Here is a 25,132-nt window from a genome sequence, read left to right as displayed (position 1 = left end):
GATGGTTATAACCTACAAGTTGAGTCCCACTGCCCTAGAACAAGAGGAAGCAAGCACACCCAGGAGGAGTAGACAGCAAAAAATAATTATTCTGAAGGCTGAAATCAATAAAATAAAACAAAGAACAATGCAAAGAATCAATGAATCACAAAGTAGGTTCTTTGAGAAAATCATCAAAATAGAAAAATCCTTATACAACCAACTAAAAGATGGAAAGAAACATCAAAATAAAAAAAATAGAAATGAAAATAGGGACATAACAACAGATACCAAGGAAATCCAGAGAATAATAAGGACATATGTTAAAAACCTGCACTTTTCAAAGATTCAAAATCTGTAAGAAATAAGAAATTTTCTCAGTAGGTACCTCTTAATAAATTTCAGTCAAGATTAGATAGACGATGTAAATATATCCATAACACCTAATGAAATGGAAATATTCATTAAATTCTCACAACCAAAAGAAGCCCAGAGCCAGATGGTTTTAGTATTTCAAAGAAGAGTTATTGATAACACTGCTTATATTATGCTTCAAAATAGAAACAGAAGGAACATTGCCCCATTCATTTTATGAGGCCACAATTATCTTGATACCTAAACCACAGGAAGACTCAACAAAGAAAGAGAATTGCAGACTATGTTTCCTTAGGAACATAGAGGCAAAAATACTCTATAAAATACTTTAAACTGAATCCCAGAACACATCAAAATGATCATGCATCATGATCAAGTAGGCTTCATCTCAGAAATACAGGGATGCTTTAATATATGAAAATCAGAAAATGCAATCCACCATATAAACAAACTGGAGAAAAAACATATGATCATTTTATTAGATACAGAAAAGTTCTTAAAAAAATTCAACATCACTCTGAAAAATCCTGAGGCGATAAGGGATTTATCATTGCCTTAAAATAATAAAGGCAATTTAGTGCAAGCTTACAGTCAACATCGAATTAAATAAAGAGAAACTCAATGCAATTCCACTAAATTTTGGAACAAGACCAGTTATCTAGTGGCTAAATATCTATTCAATATAGTGCTTCAAATTTTAGCTGAAGCAGTAAGACAACTGAAGGAGATCAAGGAAATACAAAATGGAAAGAAATAAGGCAATGCATTATTATTTGCAGGTACAATCGCAGCATACATAAATGACTCTAAAAAATAAACCTGGTATGTCCTAGAGTTGAGAAACACTTTTGAAGTGGTAGGATACAAGATTAACTAAAAAAAATCAGTATCCCTATTTATAAATCACTAATTTACTGAGAAAGAAATGAAAACAATACTTCAAAACTTTTCACAATAGCTTCAAATCCTCAAATAAGGTAAAATATCTTGCAGTAACCCTAACTAAGCATGTGAAAGACTTGTATGAAAAAAATCATTGAAGAAAGAAATTGAAGATTTTGGAAGATGGAAAGATCTCCCATACTCATGGATCAGTAGGAGTAAAAGTGACGATCCTACCAAAGAAATCTGCAGAGTCTATGCAATCTCCCTCAAAGTTTCAACACAGTTCTGTATAGACTTGTAAAGAACAATTCTTAATTTTATATGGAAAACAACAATAATGATAATAATAACAAACCCAGGAGTGCTAAAACAATGCTACATATCCCTGATTTCAAGCCGTAATTCAAATCTATAAAACTTCATGTTATTGGCACAAAAACAGACATATTGACTGATGGAATCAAACCTGCACACCAATGGGTATTATGTTTTTCAAAAAGAAGCAAGAAATACACTGGAAAAAGGACAGTACCTTGAACAAATGGTTTTCCAATTACTGGATGCCTGCATGTAGAAGACTGCAAACAGATCTATATTTATCACCCTGCATAAAATTCCAAGTGGAACAAAGACCCCAACATAAAACCATACACATGGAACCTGATAGAAGAGAAAGCAGGGAATAGCCTTGAGTGCATTGGCATAGGAGTGTAGTTTGTGAATGAAACACTGATTAACAATTAGTAAGTGGAACCTTATAAAACTGAAAAACTTTTGTAAGCAAAATATACCATGTGACAAAGCGTCAGCTTGCATAATGGGAAAAGATTTTTAACAAGTTCATTTCCAATAGATGTCTAATATCTAAAATATATAAAGAGCTCACAAAACTAGATATCAATGAACCCAAATAATCCAATTAAAAATGGAGTACAGATCTAAACATAGAATTTTCAATAGAATACTTTCAAGTGGCTGAGAAACACTTAAAGAAATGCTTAAGATTCTTAAGCTCAAAAAATAAAAGAAATAATTAAAGAAAAAATTCCTTAGCCATTAGAAAAGTGCAAATCAAAGTTAGGTTGAGATTCTTTCCTACACCTGTTAGCATGCATAAGATCCAAAACACAAGTGACATCTGTTGGTTGGGATATGTAAGGAAGAGAATGCTCCTCCCTTGCTGGTAGTAGTGCTAGGGAGCAAGATCAAGCTATGCTACTTTTGGCCATATATCAAAAGGATGCTCTATCCTACCACAAGGTCCCTTGATTAGTTATGTTCATTGCAGATTTATTCATAATAGCCAAAAGCTAGAAGCACCCTAGATGTCTTTCAACAAAAGAATGGAAAATCAAAATGTGGTGCATTTACACAGTTTAAATTACACATTTATACAACTGCATAAAAGATTATAGTATGAAAATTTTAGGCAAATGGATGTAACTAGAAAAAAATCAACCTGAATGAGGCCCAGAATCAAAAGGATAAATATGGTATATATATTCACTTATAAATGAATATTAACCATTAAGTAAATAGATAATCAAGTTACAATCTACAGACCCAGAGTGGTTAGGTAAAGAGGAAAGCTGGAGATGGGGCACTTGAACATCCCTGGGAAAGGAAAATAGAACGGACACTTTTGGATTGACTTGGGGCAAGTGGGGACTAGATCTGAAAGGATCAGGTGGCGGGGAGGGATAGAGGGAGAAAGTGTGGGAAGAGACAGGTAGAATTGGGGAAAGCAATGGAGTGTATGTGGAACACTTTCTGGAATCTCTGAGGGTGACTCTAGTGAGGTCTCCTACTAATGGAGGATATAGAGTCTAAACTAGCCATCTCTTGTAGACAGGCAAAGTTTCCAGCGGTAGGATTGGGTTACATTCTGTCGAGTTGTTGCCCAAGGTGGCTAGGTGGAGCTGATAAGAAGACAGAAAGTCATTCTCTGAATATCGAAAGAGGGGTCACATTTCCCAGGACAATATTCACACAGTTCACTAAATGTAGAAAGGTCAAGCTGGTGCATTCACTTATAATCTTTCCTGGCTGGAAGATGTGATGGTACAATGGTAAGTCAGAACTTGTAGAAGAGGCCAACCAATGTTTGTTTTAATTTGAGTCCTATAAGAGGAAGCCCATGTTCTGTACTGTCTGGATGGCCAGGAGCCAGAGACCAGTTAGCCCAGCAATATAGGATAGAGCTGAACACAGTTGGCAAAACAAGATCAGTGAAATATTTCTTAATGATTTTCTGCTATATTCATAGATTAGTGCCTTGTAGAGTTGTCATCAAAGAGGCTCCCTCTACCAGCAGTTGGGAGCCAGTGCAAAGACCCATAGGCAGGCATTATGTAAAGAGAGAGCCTAAATTGGAGTTCTCCTCTAGGGTGGTTGGGGGAACCCCTAGAAAAGGAGGAGTAAAGACTGTACAAGTAAGAAGGGATGGAGGACACCATGAGAATATGGCCCACCAAATTAATAAAACAGGGCTCACATGGGCTCATAGAGACTGAAGCAGCTAGGTCGGGCCTACACAGGTTTGTATTGGGTCCTCTCCAAATGTGCTATGGCTCTTACCTTTGTGTTTTCAGTGGACTCCTAATGTCCTATCAATGGCTGCAGTTGTATCTCTGACTCTACTGCCTGTTATAGGCACTCCTAGCTTCCTATTAGGTTGCCTTCGTCAGCTTTTTCCTTGTCATATTGTATTCTGTTTTGTCCAGGTTGGGGGTCATCTCTTGGTGACCTGCTGTTTTCTGAAGGGGAAAGGAGGAGATATGGCTCTGGGGAATAGAAAAGTGGTGGGATGTGAAGTGGCTGAGAGGAGTAGAGAGAGGGAAAACTGTGGTCAAGATGTGTTGTATGAGAAAAGAATCTATTTTCAACATATAAAAATATGTTTAACATCCTTAATCACTAGGGAAATACAAATTTGAATTACTTTGAGATTTCATCTTATACACATCAGAATAGCCAACATCAGCAAAACAATTGGCAAGTCATGTTGGCAAGGTTGTGGAGCAATGGGAATACGCATCCATTGCTTATAGGATCCATGTCTACCAACCTTTGGCATATACCCAAGGACTCTACATCCTACTACAGAGATACTTGTTCAACCATCTTCATTGTTGGTCTATTAATAATCAAAAATTGGAAACACACTACATGTATCTTATTAAATAATTGGAAAAAGAAAATGTGGTACATTTAGACAATGGAATATTACTCAGCTGTTAAAAAAATAAATTTTGCAGGTAAATGGATGGAGCTAGAAAAAATAGTCCTGAGTGAGGTAACTCAAAAACCCCAAAGATAACTGATATGTATTCACTTTTATAGGGATATAAGGTTCTATGTATTTAATAATCAGACTAGAGGCTATATACCTTACAGAGGTTCTGTATAGAGTAAATGGCTAGCGGGGGGAGCAAAGGGAGTAGATAGCCTAGATAGTTATGGATGGATTGGGGTGGGAGACTAGAACATAAGGGTCAAATGGGGAGGGGGAGATGGAAGAGGTGGGTAAGGGAGGGTGTACAGTGAGGGACAGATAAAACTAAGGACCTGTTGGGGGGTCATACGTGACCCAATTATAATAGAAGGATCTTAAATAAAGGTCCCACTATGCATCTCTTGCCACCAAGTGAAGCTTCTATCACAAGGAATGGGTTATGTCTGATTGATTTGTTGGCCCAAAGAATCCCATGGAACACCCCAAACAACCCAGGTTATTGTCAAAACTATGGGTTGCTCTCCATAAACTAATGGCAAGGGCTTATTGTTGAAGACAACACTCATGTATCTCACTGAGAAGTCGAGTTGATGCCTCCCTAAAGCCTTCACCACTATTGTGTAGTGTTTATGGAACTGGAAGGCACTCTGCACACAACCAAGCTATTCACAAACTTCTGTCTGTACCCGTGACAAGTCTACAAATTACAATGACAGGTATTATCACAAAGCTTTTTGGAGTATTCAACCAAGATTTATTGGATTTAAGGCCCACTCCATGAGATGAAAGTCATACCTGAAACTTCTCGAGTAGCCCAAAATTTGAGACTAGCTAGGCCATAGGCCTAGGGAAAAACTAAATACTACTTTCTGACTAAAGAATACACAAAATGACTCCTAACAGCATTTCACTAAATTTATAAATCAGTGTCTTTCTTAGCTTTAATCATTGAAGTTTTAACTGCAGTTGATAGGAACAAATACTGATATTCACAACTGGTCAATGTGTAGAGAGTGAGAGACCTTGGAATACTCAATCATAAATGGAATGTCTCCATCAAGTTCCTTCCCTTAGTACTCAAGGAACCCTTTAGAAGAGGAGGCAGAAAGATTGTAAGAGCCAGAGGGGATGGATGACACCAAGGAAAAAGTGGTTTCCAGACACAACAGGACTGATGCCGTGTGAACTCAGACACTGGCAGCAGGCATAGGCCCTGCACAAGTGTAAGGTAGAAGGGATCCCAGTTCTGAGAGGGAAAATAGATACAAACCACCATTCCAAACCCAGAAGTTATCTCTAAGTGATAACTGGATGCAATGAATCTAGTGCTTTCTCTCAAAGGAATCTCACTGGGGATATAAGCCACACTTCAGGGCAATTTCCATGCCCAGCATGTGGTGGCTAGTAGGTGGCCAACACAAATTGAACTCCGTTTTATTTTCAAAGTTTTATTGTCTCACATCCTTTGGGATTTTTTAAAACTCACCGGTCATTTTATTATACATTATGATTACAAATTTTGATTTTATCAGTTTTCTGTGGATGTGCTTATATCTTAGAATTTGTTTCTTGCGCGTTTTCTTCTCGGTCTTGTGTTATTGTGATGTGTTTGTTTCTGTCATGGTTGTTGTTATTGCTATATGCCTATTTGTATTGTACTGACACACACACGCACACACACACACACACACTCACACTCAGAGAGAAAGGAAGAGAGAGGAAGAGGGAGAGGGAGGGAGAGAGAGAGATGGGAGATTTGTGTGTGTGTGATGTTTGGGAAAATCTCAGGATATTTGGGGGAAGGGAAACTGTAATTAGAATATTTTACACAAAAAATTTTGTTTTAAACAAAGAGCCAATGTCATCCTCCAAGAATTTCTGCATTCGTGACTATTTTATGTTACTCATGTGATATGCAAAACTGGGTACATTATTTTAAAAAGCAGTTTATTGAATACAAATAACCTGGCATAGGCTTGTGTTCGGCCTGTATCATTTCATGGCAGAGGCCTCATGAGAGAGAGAGAGAGAGAGAGAGAGAGAGAGAGAGAGAGAGAGAGAGAGAGAGAAACTCATGCAGAGGGCAAGGAAAGGCCACTCATGCTTGGTGACACATAATTCAGGTATCAGAGAACTGTCTTAATTCTTTTCAGAGGGCAGTTTCTCAATAGCCTATAACCTTCTTCTTACACCGTCCTAATGAGGACCAAACATCCAATACAAAACTCTTTGGATAACATAATCATACCCCTCTGTAGCCTCTGAATCATCTCCTGCCTCTAGGTTCTTACTCCGTTTGAGTTCTTGTTCTGACTTCAGTGATGAACAGCGATAAGTAAATGCAAACCAAATAAACTCCTCTCCAACTTGCTACTGGGTCATGGTGTTTTATCATAACAATAGAAACACTAAGAAGCTACTCTGAAATGTTTACAAACATTTCAGATAAGGCAGACCTATTTTTATGGAAGTAAAAAAGCTCACCGGGATGTCTGTGTTTATATTTAATATAGTGTGCGAGATACAAAATATGTGAATGGTAGCCATGGCTGTATAAATCATGGTAGGCAAAGCACATGAAAACTGCCGTAGTTATTTTCCTGGGGAAATTTAATAACTAGATTTGTTTCTGAGACTTTGTTTCAAAAAGTTGGGTCCAAAGAAAGCAATAGAAAATTTAATTGTAAAATATTTGACAGAAGCTTTTTTATTATTTTTATCTTCTTTTGCTTCAGGGATTAAAAACATAAATGGTAATAACTGTTGAGGCTCATAATACTTTCACTGGAAACTTTGTTTCTTTTTTATGATATAGCTCATGTTCTTCCTTTACAGAATATATATATATGTATATATATATATATATACATATATATATGTAATCTCTTTTACTAAACTGTAGTATATATCATCTATTTACAAAACTGGTCTTGCTCATTTTTGTTTGTGAATATCCATGTAAGTTAATTTACTAATCTTGTACATGGCAAATTCATGTAAACGTCTGATGAAATAAATTTTGTGAGAATAAAGATTTTCATTTTTAGGCAAGTCGTTGGAATATTGAAAACTACTTTTCTCTTCCGAAGAGAGATACTAATTTAGTAGAAAGTAAGATTCCAGAGGAAAACATGGAAATAAACCCTTTATTCTCTGAAGAGGAGTCAAGCTTAGACTCAACAGAAGAGAGTCTGCTGACTGAGGAAAACAGAGACAATTCAACACACACGTAAGTACTTTCAGTCATTATCTGAGGTGGAGTCTAGATAACACTTGGACGCAGTTCTTCCCTAACCCCTGTGGTGCTGTGTGGCTGTTCACTGATAACCTCCAACTTTCTCTTAAGGTTTGGAGATTGCTGAATGTTTGTATATGGTGTGGCTAGGGTTGCTTATGTATTTTATTTTTGCCTCCATTTAATTCTTAATTTTTCCCCTCCCTTAATATTTATACTCTCTGTCTCTCCATCTATCTCTTTCTCCCCACCCACTGTCTCCTTATATCTGCCAGGGATGCCCTGACAAGCCCTTGCCATGCAAACCATATTGTTCTTGAAATCCTTCTGACTCAGTCTCCTGATTGCAGTCTCTGGATTACAGGCATTCATTTCTAGTCTGTGTTTTCTAATCGTTCTTTTCTAAATATTTTTTAAATGTTTAATTATTATATAACTACATTATTTTCCCCCTCCCTTTTCTTCATTGCTCCATCTCTAATTAATGGCCTCTTTTTCTGCTAATTCGTATTACACTTCTATTTCTACACTATCCTCAAACTAATTATGAGAAATAGTTCATTTAATAACAGTCTGTCTCTAATCTGTCTGTCTGTGTCTGTCTTTCTAGCAATGTCCTATTTTTACTGTCAGGTAGATTCCTATTTATTGATTTACCTGTCATTTTTCAGTCACTTGTCTACTGTAATTCTTTGATTTGTCATCCCATCTTCCTGTTATCCATCACTCACTATCATCTCAGAATGTCTGTTGGACACTCTACCATATTTGGTAAACAATATGGGAATTTGAACAAAAGAAGTTCCAAGAGCTTAACTCTAATTCTATATCACTCTCCTTATGGTTCTAACCCTGCTGTGTTGAGCAGATTTATCATTACTCTACATTGCTCATCAAAACCCAATTACTATTGTCTACTTACTCTTGAAGGCAAAGGAGTTTTAGTAGTTATTTAAATTTATTTCCTGTATTCTTAACTCATGCTTTCGCAATTTCACATTCTATTATAAATTATCATACAAGAAAAGATGATTCTTTCTATTCTTTCTCCTGTAAAATTGGAACTGTTTATCATATATATTTTGTTTATAAAATTTCAAGGAAAAATTTCTCTATATTCTTCAGCCTGTCCAACATGCTGTCTTATATTTGTACTAAACAGTTGTTACCATTGATAGATAAACAATATTGTGTTGTTCATTAAACTTCATACAGTAAAGCTCATTTGTTATGTCATACAATTCTGTGGGTCTTTCCTTCTCCATTCTCAGCTGCAAAATCCTCTGCATTGTGTGGAATTCTGGTTAATACATTTCTGAGTACTGTGCCCTGACCACAATGTAGCCAGATTTGGGGATGCCACATTTCTGGAATTAAAGAATTTTTTTCTATCTATTTGAGGTCATTGAAAGTCTCATCTTTTGTTTTTTTCTTTCAGACTTGGTTCTTACATATTTTCTGCTCCTCTTACTTATCCACCATTTCTGTCACTGAATTTAGGCACCTCTGGTATTGTGTTCTCTTCGTAACATTGCCTGTTCCGTAATGACAGGCCGTTGAGAGTTGCATAGGGATGGACTCTTACAGGCTTGTTTCCTTTACTAAGTGATATACATTTAAAGTTATTCAACATGGAAAACTAGAGAGTTCATTTTTCTTTACCCCTACATAATATGAATGAACAATTAATTCATGTATCATCAAATAATGTCTTTGTTTCATAATTTGGCAATTATATAAAATACAATTATATGTAGAATTATGTAGAATATGATTATAAATAATAACCCCCCTATTTGTACAAGTCTATTTTTGATCTTTAGTTGTTATCATTGATCTAGCTCTCTGTGTTTTTCATCAACATAATTCTGTCTTGGTTCCTGCAATTGTATAGTAAGTTTTGAAAATAGAGTTTGTTTGCAGTATTCTTCTTTTGTTTCTACATATTTTCTTGGCTGTTCTGGGTCTTAGAACTTTACCTAAAAACTTCAGTTAGTTTGTCAGCACCCATAAAACAAATTTCTAGAATCATTATTATGGTTGTTATTGAAGATACAGGTCACACACATACATATCCATTGGTCCTCAGAAAGTGAACCCCACTACAGACTAAAGTAATGATAGAACCAAAATCTAAAGTGATGAGTGTTGTTTGGAATTACTAATGGAAGCGCAGATGAGAGTTAACATAGAGAAAAAAAGTTGTCTCAAAAAAGTAGCTGTATCTTTAAAAAGCCTGTGCCAACACAGATGATAACTCATGGAAGCTGCAAGCAGGCAGCTGACCAGGTGGAAGAAATATCTCTGTTCAATTGACTGGTCACATAGCCGTTGTTTTCTTCTATTATCGAGCTGGGGAGGTAGTTTGCAGAATCTTGCAAATTTTCACTTTCTAGGATGTGACCTTTTGTTTCCCTGGAATCTCTTAGGCCCTGTCCCTTTCCAGTGGAGGGAATATTTCAATTCAGAGGAAACTGTTACACAACAGTATCTTTCTATTGGTATAGGGCTTTTAAAAAAATTCTTTCCTTGGTGTTTTAGTTTTCCTAATATAGGAATCTTCATTTGTATTTTGTTATATTATACTTAAATATTTCAATATTTATGAATAAAAATGGTGTACTTTGAATTGCAATTGTTTCTGGATAATATATAATGATTTTTGATAAAAATTTATACTAAGTCTTACTATAATATTTATTATATCCCATATTAATAATTGAACCAATAATTAATTAAAAATAAAATTATAAAATTATATATAATATATAAATTAAATATATAATATTATATTTATATAGCATTATTATTTCCAAAAGTGTTTTTGACTTTTGATTTCTGCATAGATAATATTTTTTTCTTTTTTAAAAAATTTTTTCTTAGATATATTTCTTTACTTACATTTCAAATGTTATTCCCCTTCCCGGTTTCCTGTCCATAAGACTCCATTCCCTCCCCTCCCCCTCCATCATACTGCTATTCCCCCTATACATCCCCTTTATTGCCCCCCATATTTACCTGCACTGGGGGTACAACCTTGGCAGGACCAAGGGCTTCCCCTTCCCCTGGTGCCCCAACAAGTCTATTCTCTGCTACATATGTAGTTGGAGCCCTGGGTCAGTCCATGTATAGTCTTTTGGTAGTGACTTAGTAACCCTGGAAGCTCTGGTTGGTTGGCATTGTTGTGTTTATGTGGTTGCAAGCTCCTTCAACTCTTTCAATACTTTCTCTAATTCCTCCCAAGGGGGTCCTGTTCTCAGTTTGGTAGTTTGCTGCTAGCACTGACCTCTGGATGTGTCTCTCAGGAGAGATCTATATCCAGTCCCTTTCAGCATGCATTTTTTAGCTTCATCAATCTTATCTAGTTTTGGTGGCTGTATATATATATATATATATATATATATATATATATATATATATATATATATATATGGGGCCACATGTGTGTCAGGCTCTGAATGGCCATTCCTTGGGTTGTTGCTATAACCTTTACTTCCATAGCCCCTCTTATGGATATTTTTTTCTCCTTTTAAGAAGGAGTGGGAGCATCTGCATTTTGGTTATCCTTATTCTTGAGCTTCCTGTGGTCTGTGGATTGCATCTTGGGTAATTTGAGCTTTTTGGCTAATATCCACGTATCAATGAGTACATAACAAGTGTGTTTTTCTGTGATTGAGCAACCTCACTCAGGGTGATATTTTCTAGTTCATTCTATTTGCATATGAATTTCATGAAGTCATTGTTTTTGATAGCTGAGTAGTACTCCATTGTGTAGATGTACTACATTTTTTGAATCTATTCCTCTGTTGAAGGGCATCTGGGTTCTTTTCAGCTTCTCGCTATTACAAATAAAGCTTCTATGAACATAGAGGAGCATGTCTCTTTGTTGTATGTTGGAGCATCTTTTGGGTATATGCCTAGGAGAGGTATAGCTGGGTCCTCAGGTAGTGGAATGTCCAATTTTCTGAGGAACATCCAGACAAATTTCCAGAATTGTTGTACCAGTTTGCAATCCCACCAACAATGGGGGAGTGTTACTCTTTCTCCACATCCTCCCCAGCATCTGCTGTCACCTGAATATTTTATCTTAGTCCTTCTGACTGGTGTGAGGTGGAATCTCAGGGTTGTTTTGATTTGCATTTCCCTGATGACTAAGGATGTTGAACATTTCATTAGATGCTTTTTGGCCATTTGACATTCCTCAGCAAATCTATTATTATACCTTTTATTGCAATCTTTGCCTATTTTTCCCTTCTTTATTTTCTTTTTATATTAGCTACAACTTCTAATCTGATGTTGAAGGGTGAATGAATGCTATAAATTGATATCTAAGTGGTAAACAAACTTTTCACATTTGAATAAGTCCCACTTGACTACAATACATAATTTCTCTTTATACATGGTAATTGCATTAACTTAGCAACATTATGGTAATGGTTTTGAAAGTATGTTCATGAAAGAGACTGGTCTGTAGTTTTTCTGTGGCTGATTTTGGTATGAGAACTGTATTGCTGCCTATGCTCCTTTGTTCCTATTTTCTAGAATAAAATTGTTACTGTTGTGACTTATATGTTTTTTTCATAATTTACTGGTGACACTCTCTGGATTACTGATTCATTAAGGAGCCACTATATAAAGCACTTCCTCCATAGTACGTGTGGAATTAGAAAACAAAGTTTGGTGGAGATTTGAATTTACTGCTGAAGGAATGAAAATTCATTCCCTCGTTATTCCCAATTCATAGCTGAGGAATGCTGAATGGCTGAGAAACACCTAAAGAAATGTTCAACATCTTTAGTCATAAGGGAAATGCAAATCAAAACAACCCTGAGATTTCACCTCACACCAGTGAGAATGGCTAAGATCAAAAACTCAGGTGACAGCAGATGCTGGCGAGGATGCGGAGAAAGAGGAACATTCCTCCATTGTTGGTGGGGTTGCAGACTGGTACAACCATTCTGGAAATCAGTCTGGAGGTTCCTCAGAAAATTGGATATTGAACTGCCTGAGGATCCAGCTATACCTCTCTTGGGCATATACCCAAAAGATGCCCCAACATATAAAAAAGACATGTGCTCCACTATGTTCATCGCAGCCTTATTTATAATAGCCAGAAGCTGGAAAGAACCCAGATGCCCTTCAACAGAGAAATGGATACAGAAAATGTGGTACATCTACACAATGGAATATTACTCAGCTATCAAAAACAACGACTTTATGAAATTCGTAGGCAAATGGTTGGAACTGGAAAATATCATTCTGAGTGAGCTAACCCAATCACGGAAAGACATACATGGTATGCACTCATTGATAAGTGGCTATTAGCCCAAATGCTTGAATTACCCTAGATGCCTAGAACAAATGAAACTCAAGACGGATGATCAAAATGTGAATGTTTCACACCTTCTTTAAAAGGGGAACAAGAATACCCTTGGCAGGGAAGAGAGAGGCAAAGATTAAAACAGAGACTAAAGTAACACCCATTCAGAGCCTGCCCCACATGTGGCCCATACATATACAGCCACCCAATTAGACAAGGTGGATGAAGCACAGAAGTGCAGACCGACAGGAGCTGGATGTAGATCGCTCCTGAGAGACACAGCCAGAATACAGCAAATACAGAGGCGAATGCCAGCAGCAAACCACTGAACTGAGAATAGGACCCCCGTTGAAGGAATCAGAGAAAGAACTGGAAGAGCTTGAAGGGGCTCGAGACCCCATATGTACAACAATGCCAAGCAACCAGAGCTTCCAGGGACTAAGCCACTACCTAAAGACTATACATGGACTGACCCTGGACTCTGACCCCATAGGTAGCAATGAATATCCTAGTAAGAGCACCAGTGGAAGGGGAAGCCCTGTGTCCTGCTAAGACTGAACCCCCAGTGAACTAGACTGTTGGGGGGAGGGCGGCAATGGGGGGAGGGTTGGGAGGGGAATACCCATAAGGAAGGGGAGGGGGGAGGGGATGTTTGCCCGGAAACCGGGAAAGGGAATAACACTCGAAATGTATATAAGAAATACTCAAGTTAATAATAAAAAAAAAAAAGAAATCGTGCTTGAAATGATAAGAAAATTATTCCATAAAATACCTAGCATGTTTCAAATGAGTGCTAACGTTAGTCTTTCATGTTGACCTATAGAATATCATACACAGCACAAACTCTCCTCTCCTCTTCCCTGCCATTGATCTGTTCTTCAGTTGTTGAGGTTAAGTAGTGGAAACATAAAGGAGATGGCAAATAGTAGAATCACAGTTCTTCATACACAGGAAAAGCTTGAGATTTTAAACTACAAATACACAGAGTTAGCGGTTTTGGGGGGCAACCCCCAAGAGATCGTCGTTTGAATGTTTCAAATTAATGCACCCATTGGTTGTCTCCTGACGTAATGTACACAAAGTGTTCTTAGATTAGAGCCTGTGCACAGCTCTGCTTGAGTTAACTTCTGTTTGCCCCACAGTAAATCCCAATACAACCTTACAGTGCCATCTGCTCTACTACGTTCCATGTCTTCCTCTACTGGGGATCTCTAACCTATAAGATGTTACCTAGGTACCTATTTATTTCCTGATGAGATACCAATACATCAAAGTTATTTTGGCATTTATACTTTCAGTTGTTTGACTGGTCAACATGAATTGAAACTCAAATAAGGGAATCTGAAGTTAGCTTCACCGTGTGGAAGTATGCATGAGTGCACAGTCAGTCTCCTTTGATAATATTAATGTGTCTGTTCTTTCCCAAGTGTGGTAGTGAGTACAACATTACAGGATGAGTTTTGAAGCTACCCTCTTGGTACAGTGGGTTAGCACAAGGAATATAATACACATTACTTTGGAACTGGAGGAGATAGACATTTTCTTAAAACTCCTAATTAATAATTTTGCTTTTAGATATTTTCTTCTACTGACATAAAGACAAAAGAAAAACGTTTTCTTTTTAACATCCTGTTGTACTAAATGGAACTTTGGTATTTATTCTTCCATGTCTTTGAATCACAGCTCTCCAGAATGTCAAGTAGCAATTTATTCTCAGGCAAAGGACATTTCCAATTTAGAAATAGAACATTGCCAATATGTGCAAGCATAGAACGCAGAGAATTGAAACACTTTACTTAGTGTAGGGTGGTGATCCCTACCAACATTATTTGTTAACTAAGGGCAACACAGAAAAATAATCATGCTTCTCTTTTTTCCAAATACATAAAAGAATCAAAGTAAATATTATATATTCCAACCAACATGCTAGATTTCTATTTTTTATATATATATTTTATTTTATTTATAAGAGACAGAGAGTGAGATAGAGAGAGAGAAACAGAGGCAAAGAAAGGCAAAGGGAGAGACTGGAGACACAGGAGAGAGACTGCGAAATAGAGTTTAGACTTCAATGGCTAAGGTGATACCATCTTGTCCTGGCTCTATTTTGTGTGTGCCTAAGTACTCCCACTAGCAAAATCCACCCTACCAACACTTTTAGGACAATCTTAACTCTGACCATTAGGTTAAAACATAAAATTAAAATAACTAAGAGAAAGCATAAATCAGAAAAAAATGTCAAGTGGTTTCTGAAAAATACTATAGAGCTGTTCTTCTGAAGCTCCTTAACACTGATACAATTATATTTTATTTTAATTGCTGTATCCTTAAGCTTCAACACTAAGAGACTCTGAGGCATGAACCTGCTCTTGGTTGCCAGCTAATAAAAAAGATTCAGATATTTTTAGTTTCCTTAATTAGCATGGTTGTCAATAACTATCTTGTATAGATTACTTCATGACAGGTGGCAAGTGCTCTTTGCAGCTGAAACATCTTGTGACCCTAATATTCCTTTCTTCATGACAAATTGGGTTACTATCTTAAAAAATTCAGTGTTCCAAACTTTTTATCATTTACTAGATTTCTATCTCATTTTTTCCATATCTTGTCCCTTCTAGACACCTCGTTTTATGAGAAATAGTGCTGGTATGTTGTAAATTTACAGATCAACCTTCAAATTGAAGGTTTTCCCCATCTTAGTTGTTTTCCCCACAAGTATGTGTTTGAAGGCATAGACAGTTTCAGAATAGGGAGGTAGTTTTCTCTAGTATGGAGAGAATACTTTTAAGAGACAAAATTACACAATAGCAACTGCTTATGCTCTTTAAAGTTCTGCTTATTCTAAATAGTTGACCTATAATAACACTGAAATTGTTATCATGAGACAGAATATAATAATACCATTTAGGGATTATGTAGTAATTGAAAGAAAATGGTTACAAATCCATCCTCACAATTGATTTGTTAATTGTGTCCCTTAATTCTCCCAGGAATGTGACCAGGACCATCACAGCAAATTTATCAGCTGTAAATGTACGTTGAACTTTTCCCTCATGCTTTGCAGCATTTATAAATATTTTTATTCCTGGCAAATATTTCTGTAGCAAATATTTTCTTTTTTTATTCATGATTAATCAATGACTTAGTCAATGATTAAACACGGGCAGAGGACTAGGCTATTTCCTCTACTTGTACAATAATGCAAAAGAAAAACAAATATATATGAGAACATGAAGAGACTTTAGTAAACTTTCTACCTGACTAGAGCATAACTGCAGATGTTAGTGGATTTAGCTGAGAGGATTGTGGTGAGAAAGATGAAGAGGGTCAGAAAAGACCTAACTAAGGAATAAGAGAGAAACCTGGAGAAAAATTAAAGCTAAGTCTTATTTTCATGTAAATGCCCCCAGTTCTTTTCTCAGAAAAATGTACTTTGGTACCTATTTTATTCCAATTTATACAAGAACATCGGGTTTCCATGGGAATAAAACTATGTCATGAAATAATGTGTGAGAAGTAGGTAGGTAGTGGTTAAGTTGTCTTAAGTGCAAACCTTGGAAAGATGAAGGTGAATAGATAATTTGCAGGACTAACAGAATGTCTTCATGTTCAGTTAGGAACTGAAACAGAAATAGATCGTTCCCTCTCTTGAATTTTGAAAGAAGAAATTACCATTTGCATTGGTCACTTTTCTCTTATTGTGGTAAAACACCATGACCAAGAAATTTTATACAAGGAAGTTTATTGGTTTTTTTCCTGGCTTACGGGGTCAGAATGAGAAAAGTACATCACCAAGTAGAAAGGCATGGCTGCTGAAACAGGTGAGAGCTCAAATCTCCAAAAACAAGCAATAAACAGAGAACAAACTGAAGACAGAAGGAAGACTTTAAACCTCAAAGTCCATCCCCAATGACTTACTTTCTCTATTAACTGCACAACTCCTAAACTTACCCAATGTCCAAATAGTATCACCAACTGGGTATCAAGTATTAACATGCCAAAGTATATGGGGTTGATCTCATTCAAACCACCGCACTATTTGAAATGAAAAGCAGCAAGGGAACAACTAAAGACATACAATAAGAATCAGGAACCATTATGGACATAAGTGTTTTTCTTAAGTGATAGCAATATTTTGGGAACTTATACTCTGTTTCAGTAAGGCTGACTATTGCTGTGATGAACACCATAAATGAAAGAAAGTTGAAGGGGAACGTGTTTACTAGCCATCCTTTACCATATCACAGTCTACTTCTGAAGAAAGTCAGAGAAGTTGCTCAAACATGACAGGAACCCTGAGGCCCGAGCTGGTGCAGAGGTCATGGAGGAATGCTGCTTACTGGAATATATTCTCAAATTATTTTAACTAGGAAATTATGTGAAAAATGAAACATTTAGACAAAGTAACCCCCAGGATATATTTTCAGTATAAAAGCAGCACATTTTTAACCAAGCAAAAAAATTGAAGTACAAGTAAGTAAAAAGAAAAAGATGAAATACATGAAGCAAAAATCATCGCTAAGGTTCAGGCACTTGCTTGGCATACTTCGTTCTAGGCATACTTACGAAAGTTAACACAAGTAAATGTTGTAAAAATGTAAAATGTAAAAGCCTTCTTACCCCACCACTCCAAAGGAGTTAGCCAAGATTTTTTAAAAACATTGAAGAAAGATTCTTGGATGTACATTAAATTAATTACATGTTGCTCAATTCTTGAGCAAAATATTAAGAATAAAAATATTAAATGCTTCTAGTAATATAATTAATTACTTTATACCTTCCTGTCTTTAATATTGAGAGACCAGACCATCTCCATCTTGGTTTCAAACTTCATCTTAGAGAAGGCTGATCTCGAGTTAACCACCAAGCCTGCACCTAAGATTAGTCTCCAGGTCAACTACCAATCAGGAGGAAAGCTGAAATTACAGTGGTACTTAAAGATATGTACTTATGAAAGTTTATAGTTTGGCTCCCAGCACCAGCCAATCATTTTAAAGCGCAAAAAATTCCATAGTAGCCCCCCCCCCAATCATATGTGTGCCTAGCTGGAAACCTCCTTGATTGTTTGCTTGCCTCTATAAATGCTTACTTGAAACTGGGTTCGAGGCTTCACCCTCCTGTCTTGCTCTATCAGAATCAGTTCCTTGGTGGTCTTTAGGGGCCTATGAAACAAGTACATCAATATGTTCATTGTCCTCATTGTCTATGTTTTATTATTACATACAACTGTTTTCAAAATTATTTGATATGCAAATAGGAATGGAAGTACACACACAAAGAGGGAAAGAGAGAGGGAGACAGAGAGAGACAGACAGAGACAGAGACAGAGGAGAGACAGAGAGAGACAGAGAGACAGACAGAGACAGAGACAGAGGAGAAACAGAGAGAGAGGAGAGACAGAGAGAGACAGACAGAGAGACAGAGAGAGGAGAGACAAAGAGAGAGACAGAGAGACAAACAGAGACAGAGGAGAGACAAAGAGAGAGAGAGAGAGAGAGAGAGAGAGAGAGAGAGAGAGAGAGAGAAATAGAGTAAAGGCTGAGAAGATGGAACCATAAATTAAGTGTTCACTGTGCAAACATAAAGACCTGAGTTCAAATCATTAAAATCCACATGAAAGGTGACCATGGCTCTGTGCATTTGCAAGGTCAATGCTCATACCACAAAATTGGAGGCAGAGACAAGAGAATTGCTGAAAGTGCTCATGGGCCAGCTTTTCTGTTGTGGTAATTTGAATAGGCTTGGCTCAGGGTATGGCACTATTGGGAGGGATGGACTTGTTAGACTAGGTGTGGTTTTGTTGGAGGAAGTGTTTCACTGTGGGAACTGGGCTTTGAGTCCCTTCTCCTAGCTGCCTGGAAAATAATCTCCTAACAGATTAAGATGTAAAGCTCTTGACTCCTCCATTACTCTGTGTTCTTGGACACTGCCATGCTTCCTGCTATGATGATAATGGATTGAATCTCCGAACATGTAAACCAGCTCCAATTAAATGCCTTATAAGAGTTACCTTGGAGATGGTGTCTCTTCCCAGCAATGGAAATGTTAACTAAGACACCTGTGTAGGCAGCAGTGAACTGCAAAAAGACCCTGTGTCAACAAGGTCATATGATCAGTTTCTGTCTTGCTTCTGATTCAAGAGAAGACACTGATATTGCCATTAAACGGCTCCCTGAATATATTGCTTAAAAATGTGTTTAGTAATATTTTGGAAATTTTATACACATATGCATGTGTTTTGGTTTTATTTACCCTGATACAGGTCTATAACTCTTCTCAGACCCACTCTCTATCCACACTATCCCTGCTAATTCAAACCCCCATTCGTCTACATCTTAATAACCAGTGAGTTAACCTGTGCTGCTTATATACTGAGAAATGTGTTGCCCTGTATTGGAGCATAGCAGGGCCACGCCCTTATAGGAAACTGACTCTCCAGCGTCCAGCCCCCATTCACAGTTATAGTCTCTCAGTCGGAGTGTGGGTTCCTGAGACCCCAACCAGGCCACACTGGAATGCTGACAGTCTTGATCTTGTGCAGGAAGTCACAACTGCTGCATTTACTTGTTATCTTATATGTATATGCACATGGGCCTCATTGCATGTCTAGAGTCAGAGGACAACATTCTAAAATTGGTTCTATCCTTTCATCATGCGGATTCCAGGGATTCAACACAGACCCCCAAGGCTGGTGGCAAGTACCGTCACACACTGAGATATCTTGTTGCTCCCCCTTGATATCTCTTTTGGTCTCTCTCTCTCTCTCTTTCCCCTCTCTCCCTCTCTCTCTCTCTGTCTGTCTGTCTCTTCCTTCCTTTCTCTCTCTCTCTCTGTCTCTCTCTCTCCTCTCTCTCTCTCTGTCTCTCTTCCTTCCTTCCTTCCTTCCTTCCTTCCTTTCTCTCTCTCTCCTCTCTCTCTCTGTCTGTCTCTCTCTTCCTTCCTTCCTTTCTCTCTCTCTCTCTCTCTGTTTTTTCTTTCTTTCTTTTTTTCTTTTTTGTGGTTTTGAGGGGAGAGGTTGATTTTGAAATAGAACCTCCCTACGTAGTCCTGGCTCACCTCCATCCTATTATGTAGACCAGGCTGCTCTCATACTCACAGAGATCAGGCTACCCTCATACTCACAGAGATCAGGCTATCCTCATACTCACAGAGATCATGTTCCCTTTACTACCTATGCTCTAGGACTAAAGGTGTATCCAGTCATGCCCTCTAACCCTTCAAGATATCTTACTCATTGTTTTAAATTGTTTTTTTTTGTAACTATAAATATTTTTCTACGTGGATTATGCCCTAACAATTCAAAAGGGAATTTGAAAGAAATCTTAGAGGCCTATTAGCCTGGACGGCCCAATAACAGCTTTAAACAGTACATTCGGCCTATCTTTGAAGAATTCCTGTGAGATGCGCCCATGCAGCATCTTACAGGCAAGCTTTGGTACTTAATCACTATTATGGACAAGACACATCTATCTATTCATATGGCTCCCATTAATCAATGTTCATTATTATACTACAGAAATAGCAAGCAATTCAATTCTTTCTTTGACTCTCTGTCACATTTCCCCCTTTATCCATCATTTTAAAAATTAATTTAGAGGGAGAGATTAATTATAAGAAATCAGGATAAAGTCAGATGAAAAATAAAATAGAAATTTACATTAACTTCCCAGTGATTTTGATAAAGCAGGAGCCACTCTCCAACATTAGTGCTTCTTGTACCCTTAACAATAATAATGCTCTATAATTATTAATAAGGAGTTGATATTTAAAATTGTATGTGCTATTTATTTCCTAACTATTTTGCCAGTCAATGTCAAGTGGTAAACTAAATTAGAAAATTGCTAGATATAAGGAACAAAACATATATAAAAATCACCAAGTTCTGTTTTAAGTTAGAAATTATTTGACATAAAACTCTTGAAGAGGGGTTGGGGATTTGGCTCAGTGGCAGAGCGCTTGCCTAGGAAGCGCAAGGCCCTGGGTTTGGTCCCCAGCTCCGAAAAAAAAAAAAAAAAAAGAACCAAAACTCTTGAAGAACTGATATCCGGTTTTTGCCAACAATCAATGGTGATAATTATCCTATGCTCAGATATGAAATTTAAAACCTATTAATTGTTAAAATTGAAGTCTTCCAATCCCGAAAACAGTAAGCTATCGTTTTGGTAGTTATATTTCCTAATGTCCTGTCGGATTATTCTGATTGCTACTAAGACTACTAGAACTTGCTAGAAAGTAGTGTTGGAACTTCCTTTTTAGAATAAAATCATGTCATGTGGCTCAATAAAATAATAGTAGCCCACATTTATTGAGCTTTTATCATATTCCAGGAACTGTTGAAGATTGTTTTCCACTTAACCCATTTATTCTCTCTATATTTCCAAGAGACAGACATCGCTTTTATTCTCATTTTACATCTGGGGAAGTCAGGAAAAGAGGATCAAATAACAGTAACCACCCAAAGGATTCAGACAGACATTCTAGCTGTAAAGGTAAAAAAGTCATATTATGTTATGCTGCTTGCCTAGCATGTACCAGATTAGCATGATGAAGAATTACTTTCCAACTCACTGAGTATTTTATGAAGTACCTGCTGTAGCAAAGCTTCTACCATTTAATTTTTTTATAGGACTCCGGAGTTCTTGTCACAATTATCATATTTCCTGTCTACATCCAGAGCAGAGAGAAATTGATATTAGGTCTAACACAGCCAGAGTATCCCTTCCCATACTACCATGTAAACTAGTTTTGAAGAAAAAAATATTTAAGCCTTTTATTGCATTCTTTGGACTTACTTTTTCTTCGTCTCTCATACAATGTACCTAGATCCAAGTTTCTCCTCCCACCCACTCCTTCAAGTTCCCTTCTAACCTCCATTCACCCTCAGATCCACTCCTCTATTTCCCTTCAGAAAAGAGCAGGTAATAGTGGTGCATGGCCATTCTTAGTTGATGGAGAGATTTGTCTGGTTAATTCCAATAATGAGTGAGACTCTGACATGTTAACTAGTTAAGAGATCCCTGAGCAGTGGGTGTCCTCCAACTTCTTGGACAAGTGGTATTCAGCACCCTGAGATTGAGCTATAATAGTTCTTCTCAGAACTGTCCTTAGATATCTCAGATTGCACATATGCTCCACTACTTCATTATTTTTATCTTTCTATCTCCTCTTAGCAATATTCACCTCTTCTCAGTTCCCAGTAGATTTTCACGGCAACCACTCTTCTGAAAGTCAGGTATCTGGGGAAAGCAAAAAATAGGTTCTTGGCCTTAGGGTATATAGATGGTTTTACAATTTAGCTTAACACAGAAATGCTCCTTTGCCTTCAAGGATTATTAACTTAATTCTGTTCTATATGCAGGCATTTGAGTAAGTAAATTCCTGGAAGGTTCTTTTACTTTCTGCCTACTTCTTTAATTTTTGCATGAGACAATTTGTGTTTTAACAAACATATTTAATTTAAACTATATTGAATTATACTGCAAAAGGCCAATGGTCAAATAGGGATAAGAGATTATTATACTTTGGGAAAAGTCATAGTATGATGTGGGACCTCCCTATTTCTCAAGCTTATGCACTCAAATTATGTCTATGACACTTTTCTAGTGAAATTGTATTAATTCAATAGTAGTAAAGTTTAGCACCATTGCAGACTGCCTTCCCTATTCTCACTACAATATTCTTACTTTTCAGACTTCTTTACAGTCTTAAAATGCTCAGTTTAATCAGTGAAGACCAGAAGTGTCTAAATAAATGCTAGGTTTAAAAATATTTAATTTAATATTTTTCCTTATGTTTGTGACTATATGTGAGTTTGTGCTCATGAATGCAGGTGCCTGTGAAGGTCCAAGGTGTTTGTTTTTTCTGTAGCTGGAATTATAACCAATTGTTTGTCATCCTACTTTGGTACTGGAAATCAAACTGGAGTCCCCTACAAAAGAAATATGGCTCTTAATAGATTCTTAGCAGAATCATCTATGCAGTCCTGATAGTATGCTAATTTTATAGGCAATATTCTATTTTGAGGGAAATCAATCCAGCAATACTGGGAGAGAATTTCACATATACCCAAAGTTTTTTTTTTTTTCAGAAAGAAAACTGTTAATCCTGAGATTTGTCAAAAAAGAAAAAAGAAAAAAAAACTAGCTTCATGATTTTGGGGAAATTTGAAGGAAGCTCAGTTGAATATTAAACACTGGCAAGAGATGGACTTTGGTCAGAACCCTTTCCCAGACATTACCTAATGGTCTCAAGCCACATGTTGCAGAAGCTCAACAAACCTATAGGCCACCATCTTTCCCCATAAAGCTTTGTTATTTTCCAAGAACTATAATTCCAAGCATCAAGGGATTTATCTGGTTTCTGAGCAGAAGGAACTTACAGATTAATTTTGGGTGTTACACAATCCTCTCAGAAAATTTTTGATCCCAAATGTATCTTTCATAGAGTCATGGACACTCAAGAACATTATTCAACTTTTCTCCTCACCTCATCTAAATGTAAAGTTAAATAACAATGAATAGAGTAAGTTCGCTATTAAAAAAGCTTCTATTAGTGTGAACTTGATAATATAATATTAACTAGGTGATGAAGGTTAATATCTTGAATTAGTGGCAATGCAATGTAGCTCTGATAGTAATCAAGACAGCAATTTCACCTTCTTTGCATTGCTCCCAGTGATCAACAAATTTAGTATAATCACATGAAAAACAACATACAGGTCCAAGTTAAGGGATAATGTATTAACAGTATGAAAAGTGCTCCTTGAAACACTCAAGGTGGCGATAACCAAGAAAAGTATCAGTAAGTCTCACAGGCTAGAGAAGACTCAGAATTCAAACACTTAAACAGAAATTTGACATAACAGGGAAAGGACACTAAGAAAAACAACAATCACATGAATAACACTAATAAAATTTAGAGTTTAGTTAATAATCAGGCACTAATATTGATTTTAAAATAAATAATTTCTTAAAATTAATGTTTGTTGATAAGTGTATATGTATGATTTTAAAATTTCATGCATAACATTTGCTTACAGCAGTCACTGGGGGACAGGAGGCATCAGATTGCCTAGAACGAGAGTTATAGATGATAAAGCGAGGACAGGATCACTCCAAGGAATGGTTGAGAGGAAAGTTTTTATTGTAGATATGAAGGAGAGGCACCTGGAAGAGTGTAAAGCAGGGAGCATAAGTAGTACACTGTGTATGACCGATGAAAGGAACATGAAAGGCCATGAAAGGAACAGAGGAGGGAGAGCGAGAAAGGAAGAGCCAGGGCCAACAGAGGATAATGAGAAGACAAAAAGGTCTTGTATCTGGTATGGTAGGGGTATACAGTAATGAGAACCTGGGGGAAAGGAAGTCCATGAGCAGGGGAACTTTAGGGAAGGAGGCAGGATGGGTAGAGCTGAGAAGAGCCACAGATAGTTGTGATTCTGAGAAATCTTGCAGGACAACAATCTACTTTGGTATACTAATAGGCACCACTGATAGACATTTTTCTTGGAAGTAGTGAGTTGGCATGTGAGTGCTGGAAACTGAACACTGGCATTCTTCCTGAGCCCTCCAGCTCCTAATATTGCTTTCTTAAAATGTAATAAATATCAATGTAAGATTTCCAAGAAAAGGAAAAAATATGAGTGAGAGTTGTCCCAGAATCCTGGATCATGATTATGACTTCTTGCAAATCTAAAAGTGCTTTCATAGTGAATTGTTTATGAATGAATAGAAATACAAGTCAATAAGTTCTTAAATTGTGTAAATTGAATGTTAATAAATAAAAATGACACACAGATTGACTTATATTAATATTTTAAGCTGAGTTTGTGAGCTACTGTAAAAATAGAATTGAGGAAAAGAAAATAAATTAACCTTTATTGAATAATAATATTAGACACATATGAACTTTTTATTTGTTAAGAATTGCCTCATGATTTCATTGTTACAAATTCTGCAGCAGATTGGGAATAAATGTTAATAAATTGGAGAGTGGTGATCACAAAAGGTCAGCATGTAGAAGAATGCAAATCAATCCATTCTTATCATCGTGTACAAAGCTCAAGTCTAAGTGGATCAAGGACCTCCACATGAAACCAGATACA

At 36.8% G+C, this 25,132-nt stretch overlaps 1 protein-coding gene across 2 annotated transcripts in view; it reads left to right on the top strand.

Annotated features, from left to right (window-relative positions):
• The window catches only part of Wdr49 (WD repeat domain 49), a 214,088-nt gene that overhangs the window by 166,577 nt on the left and 22,379 nt on the right, over positions 1 to 25,132 (top strand). For both annotated transcript variants that reach the window (XM_039103711.2, XM_039103712.2), the window contains exon 16: positions 7,522 to 7,703. In XM_039103711.2, coding sequence (XP_038959639.1) covers positions 7,522 to 7,703 — 182 coding nt within the window. The remainder of the gene's footprint in view (positions 1 to 7,521; positions 7,704 to 25,132) is intronic.

This window comes from Rattus norvegicus, chromosome 2 (genome assembly GCF_036323735.1).
Source record: "Rattus norvegicus strain BN/NHsdMcwi chromosome 2, GRCr8, whole genome shotgun sequence".
Lineage (NCBI taxonomy): Eukaryota > Metazoa > Chordata > Mammalia > Rodentia > Muridae > Rattus > Rattus norvegicus.
The sequence above is the reverse complement of the archived record's forward strand: the minus strand, read 5'-3'. Positions and strand labels throughout refer to the sequence as shown.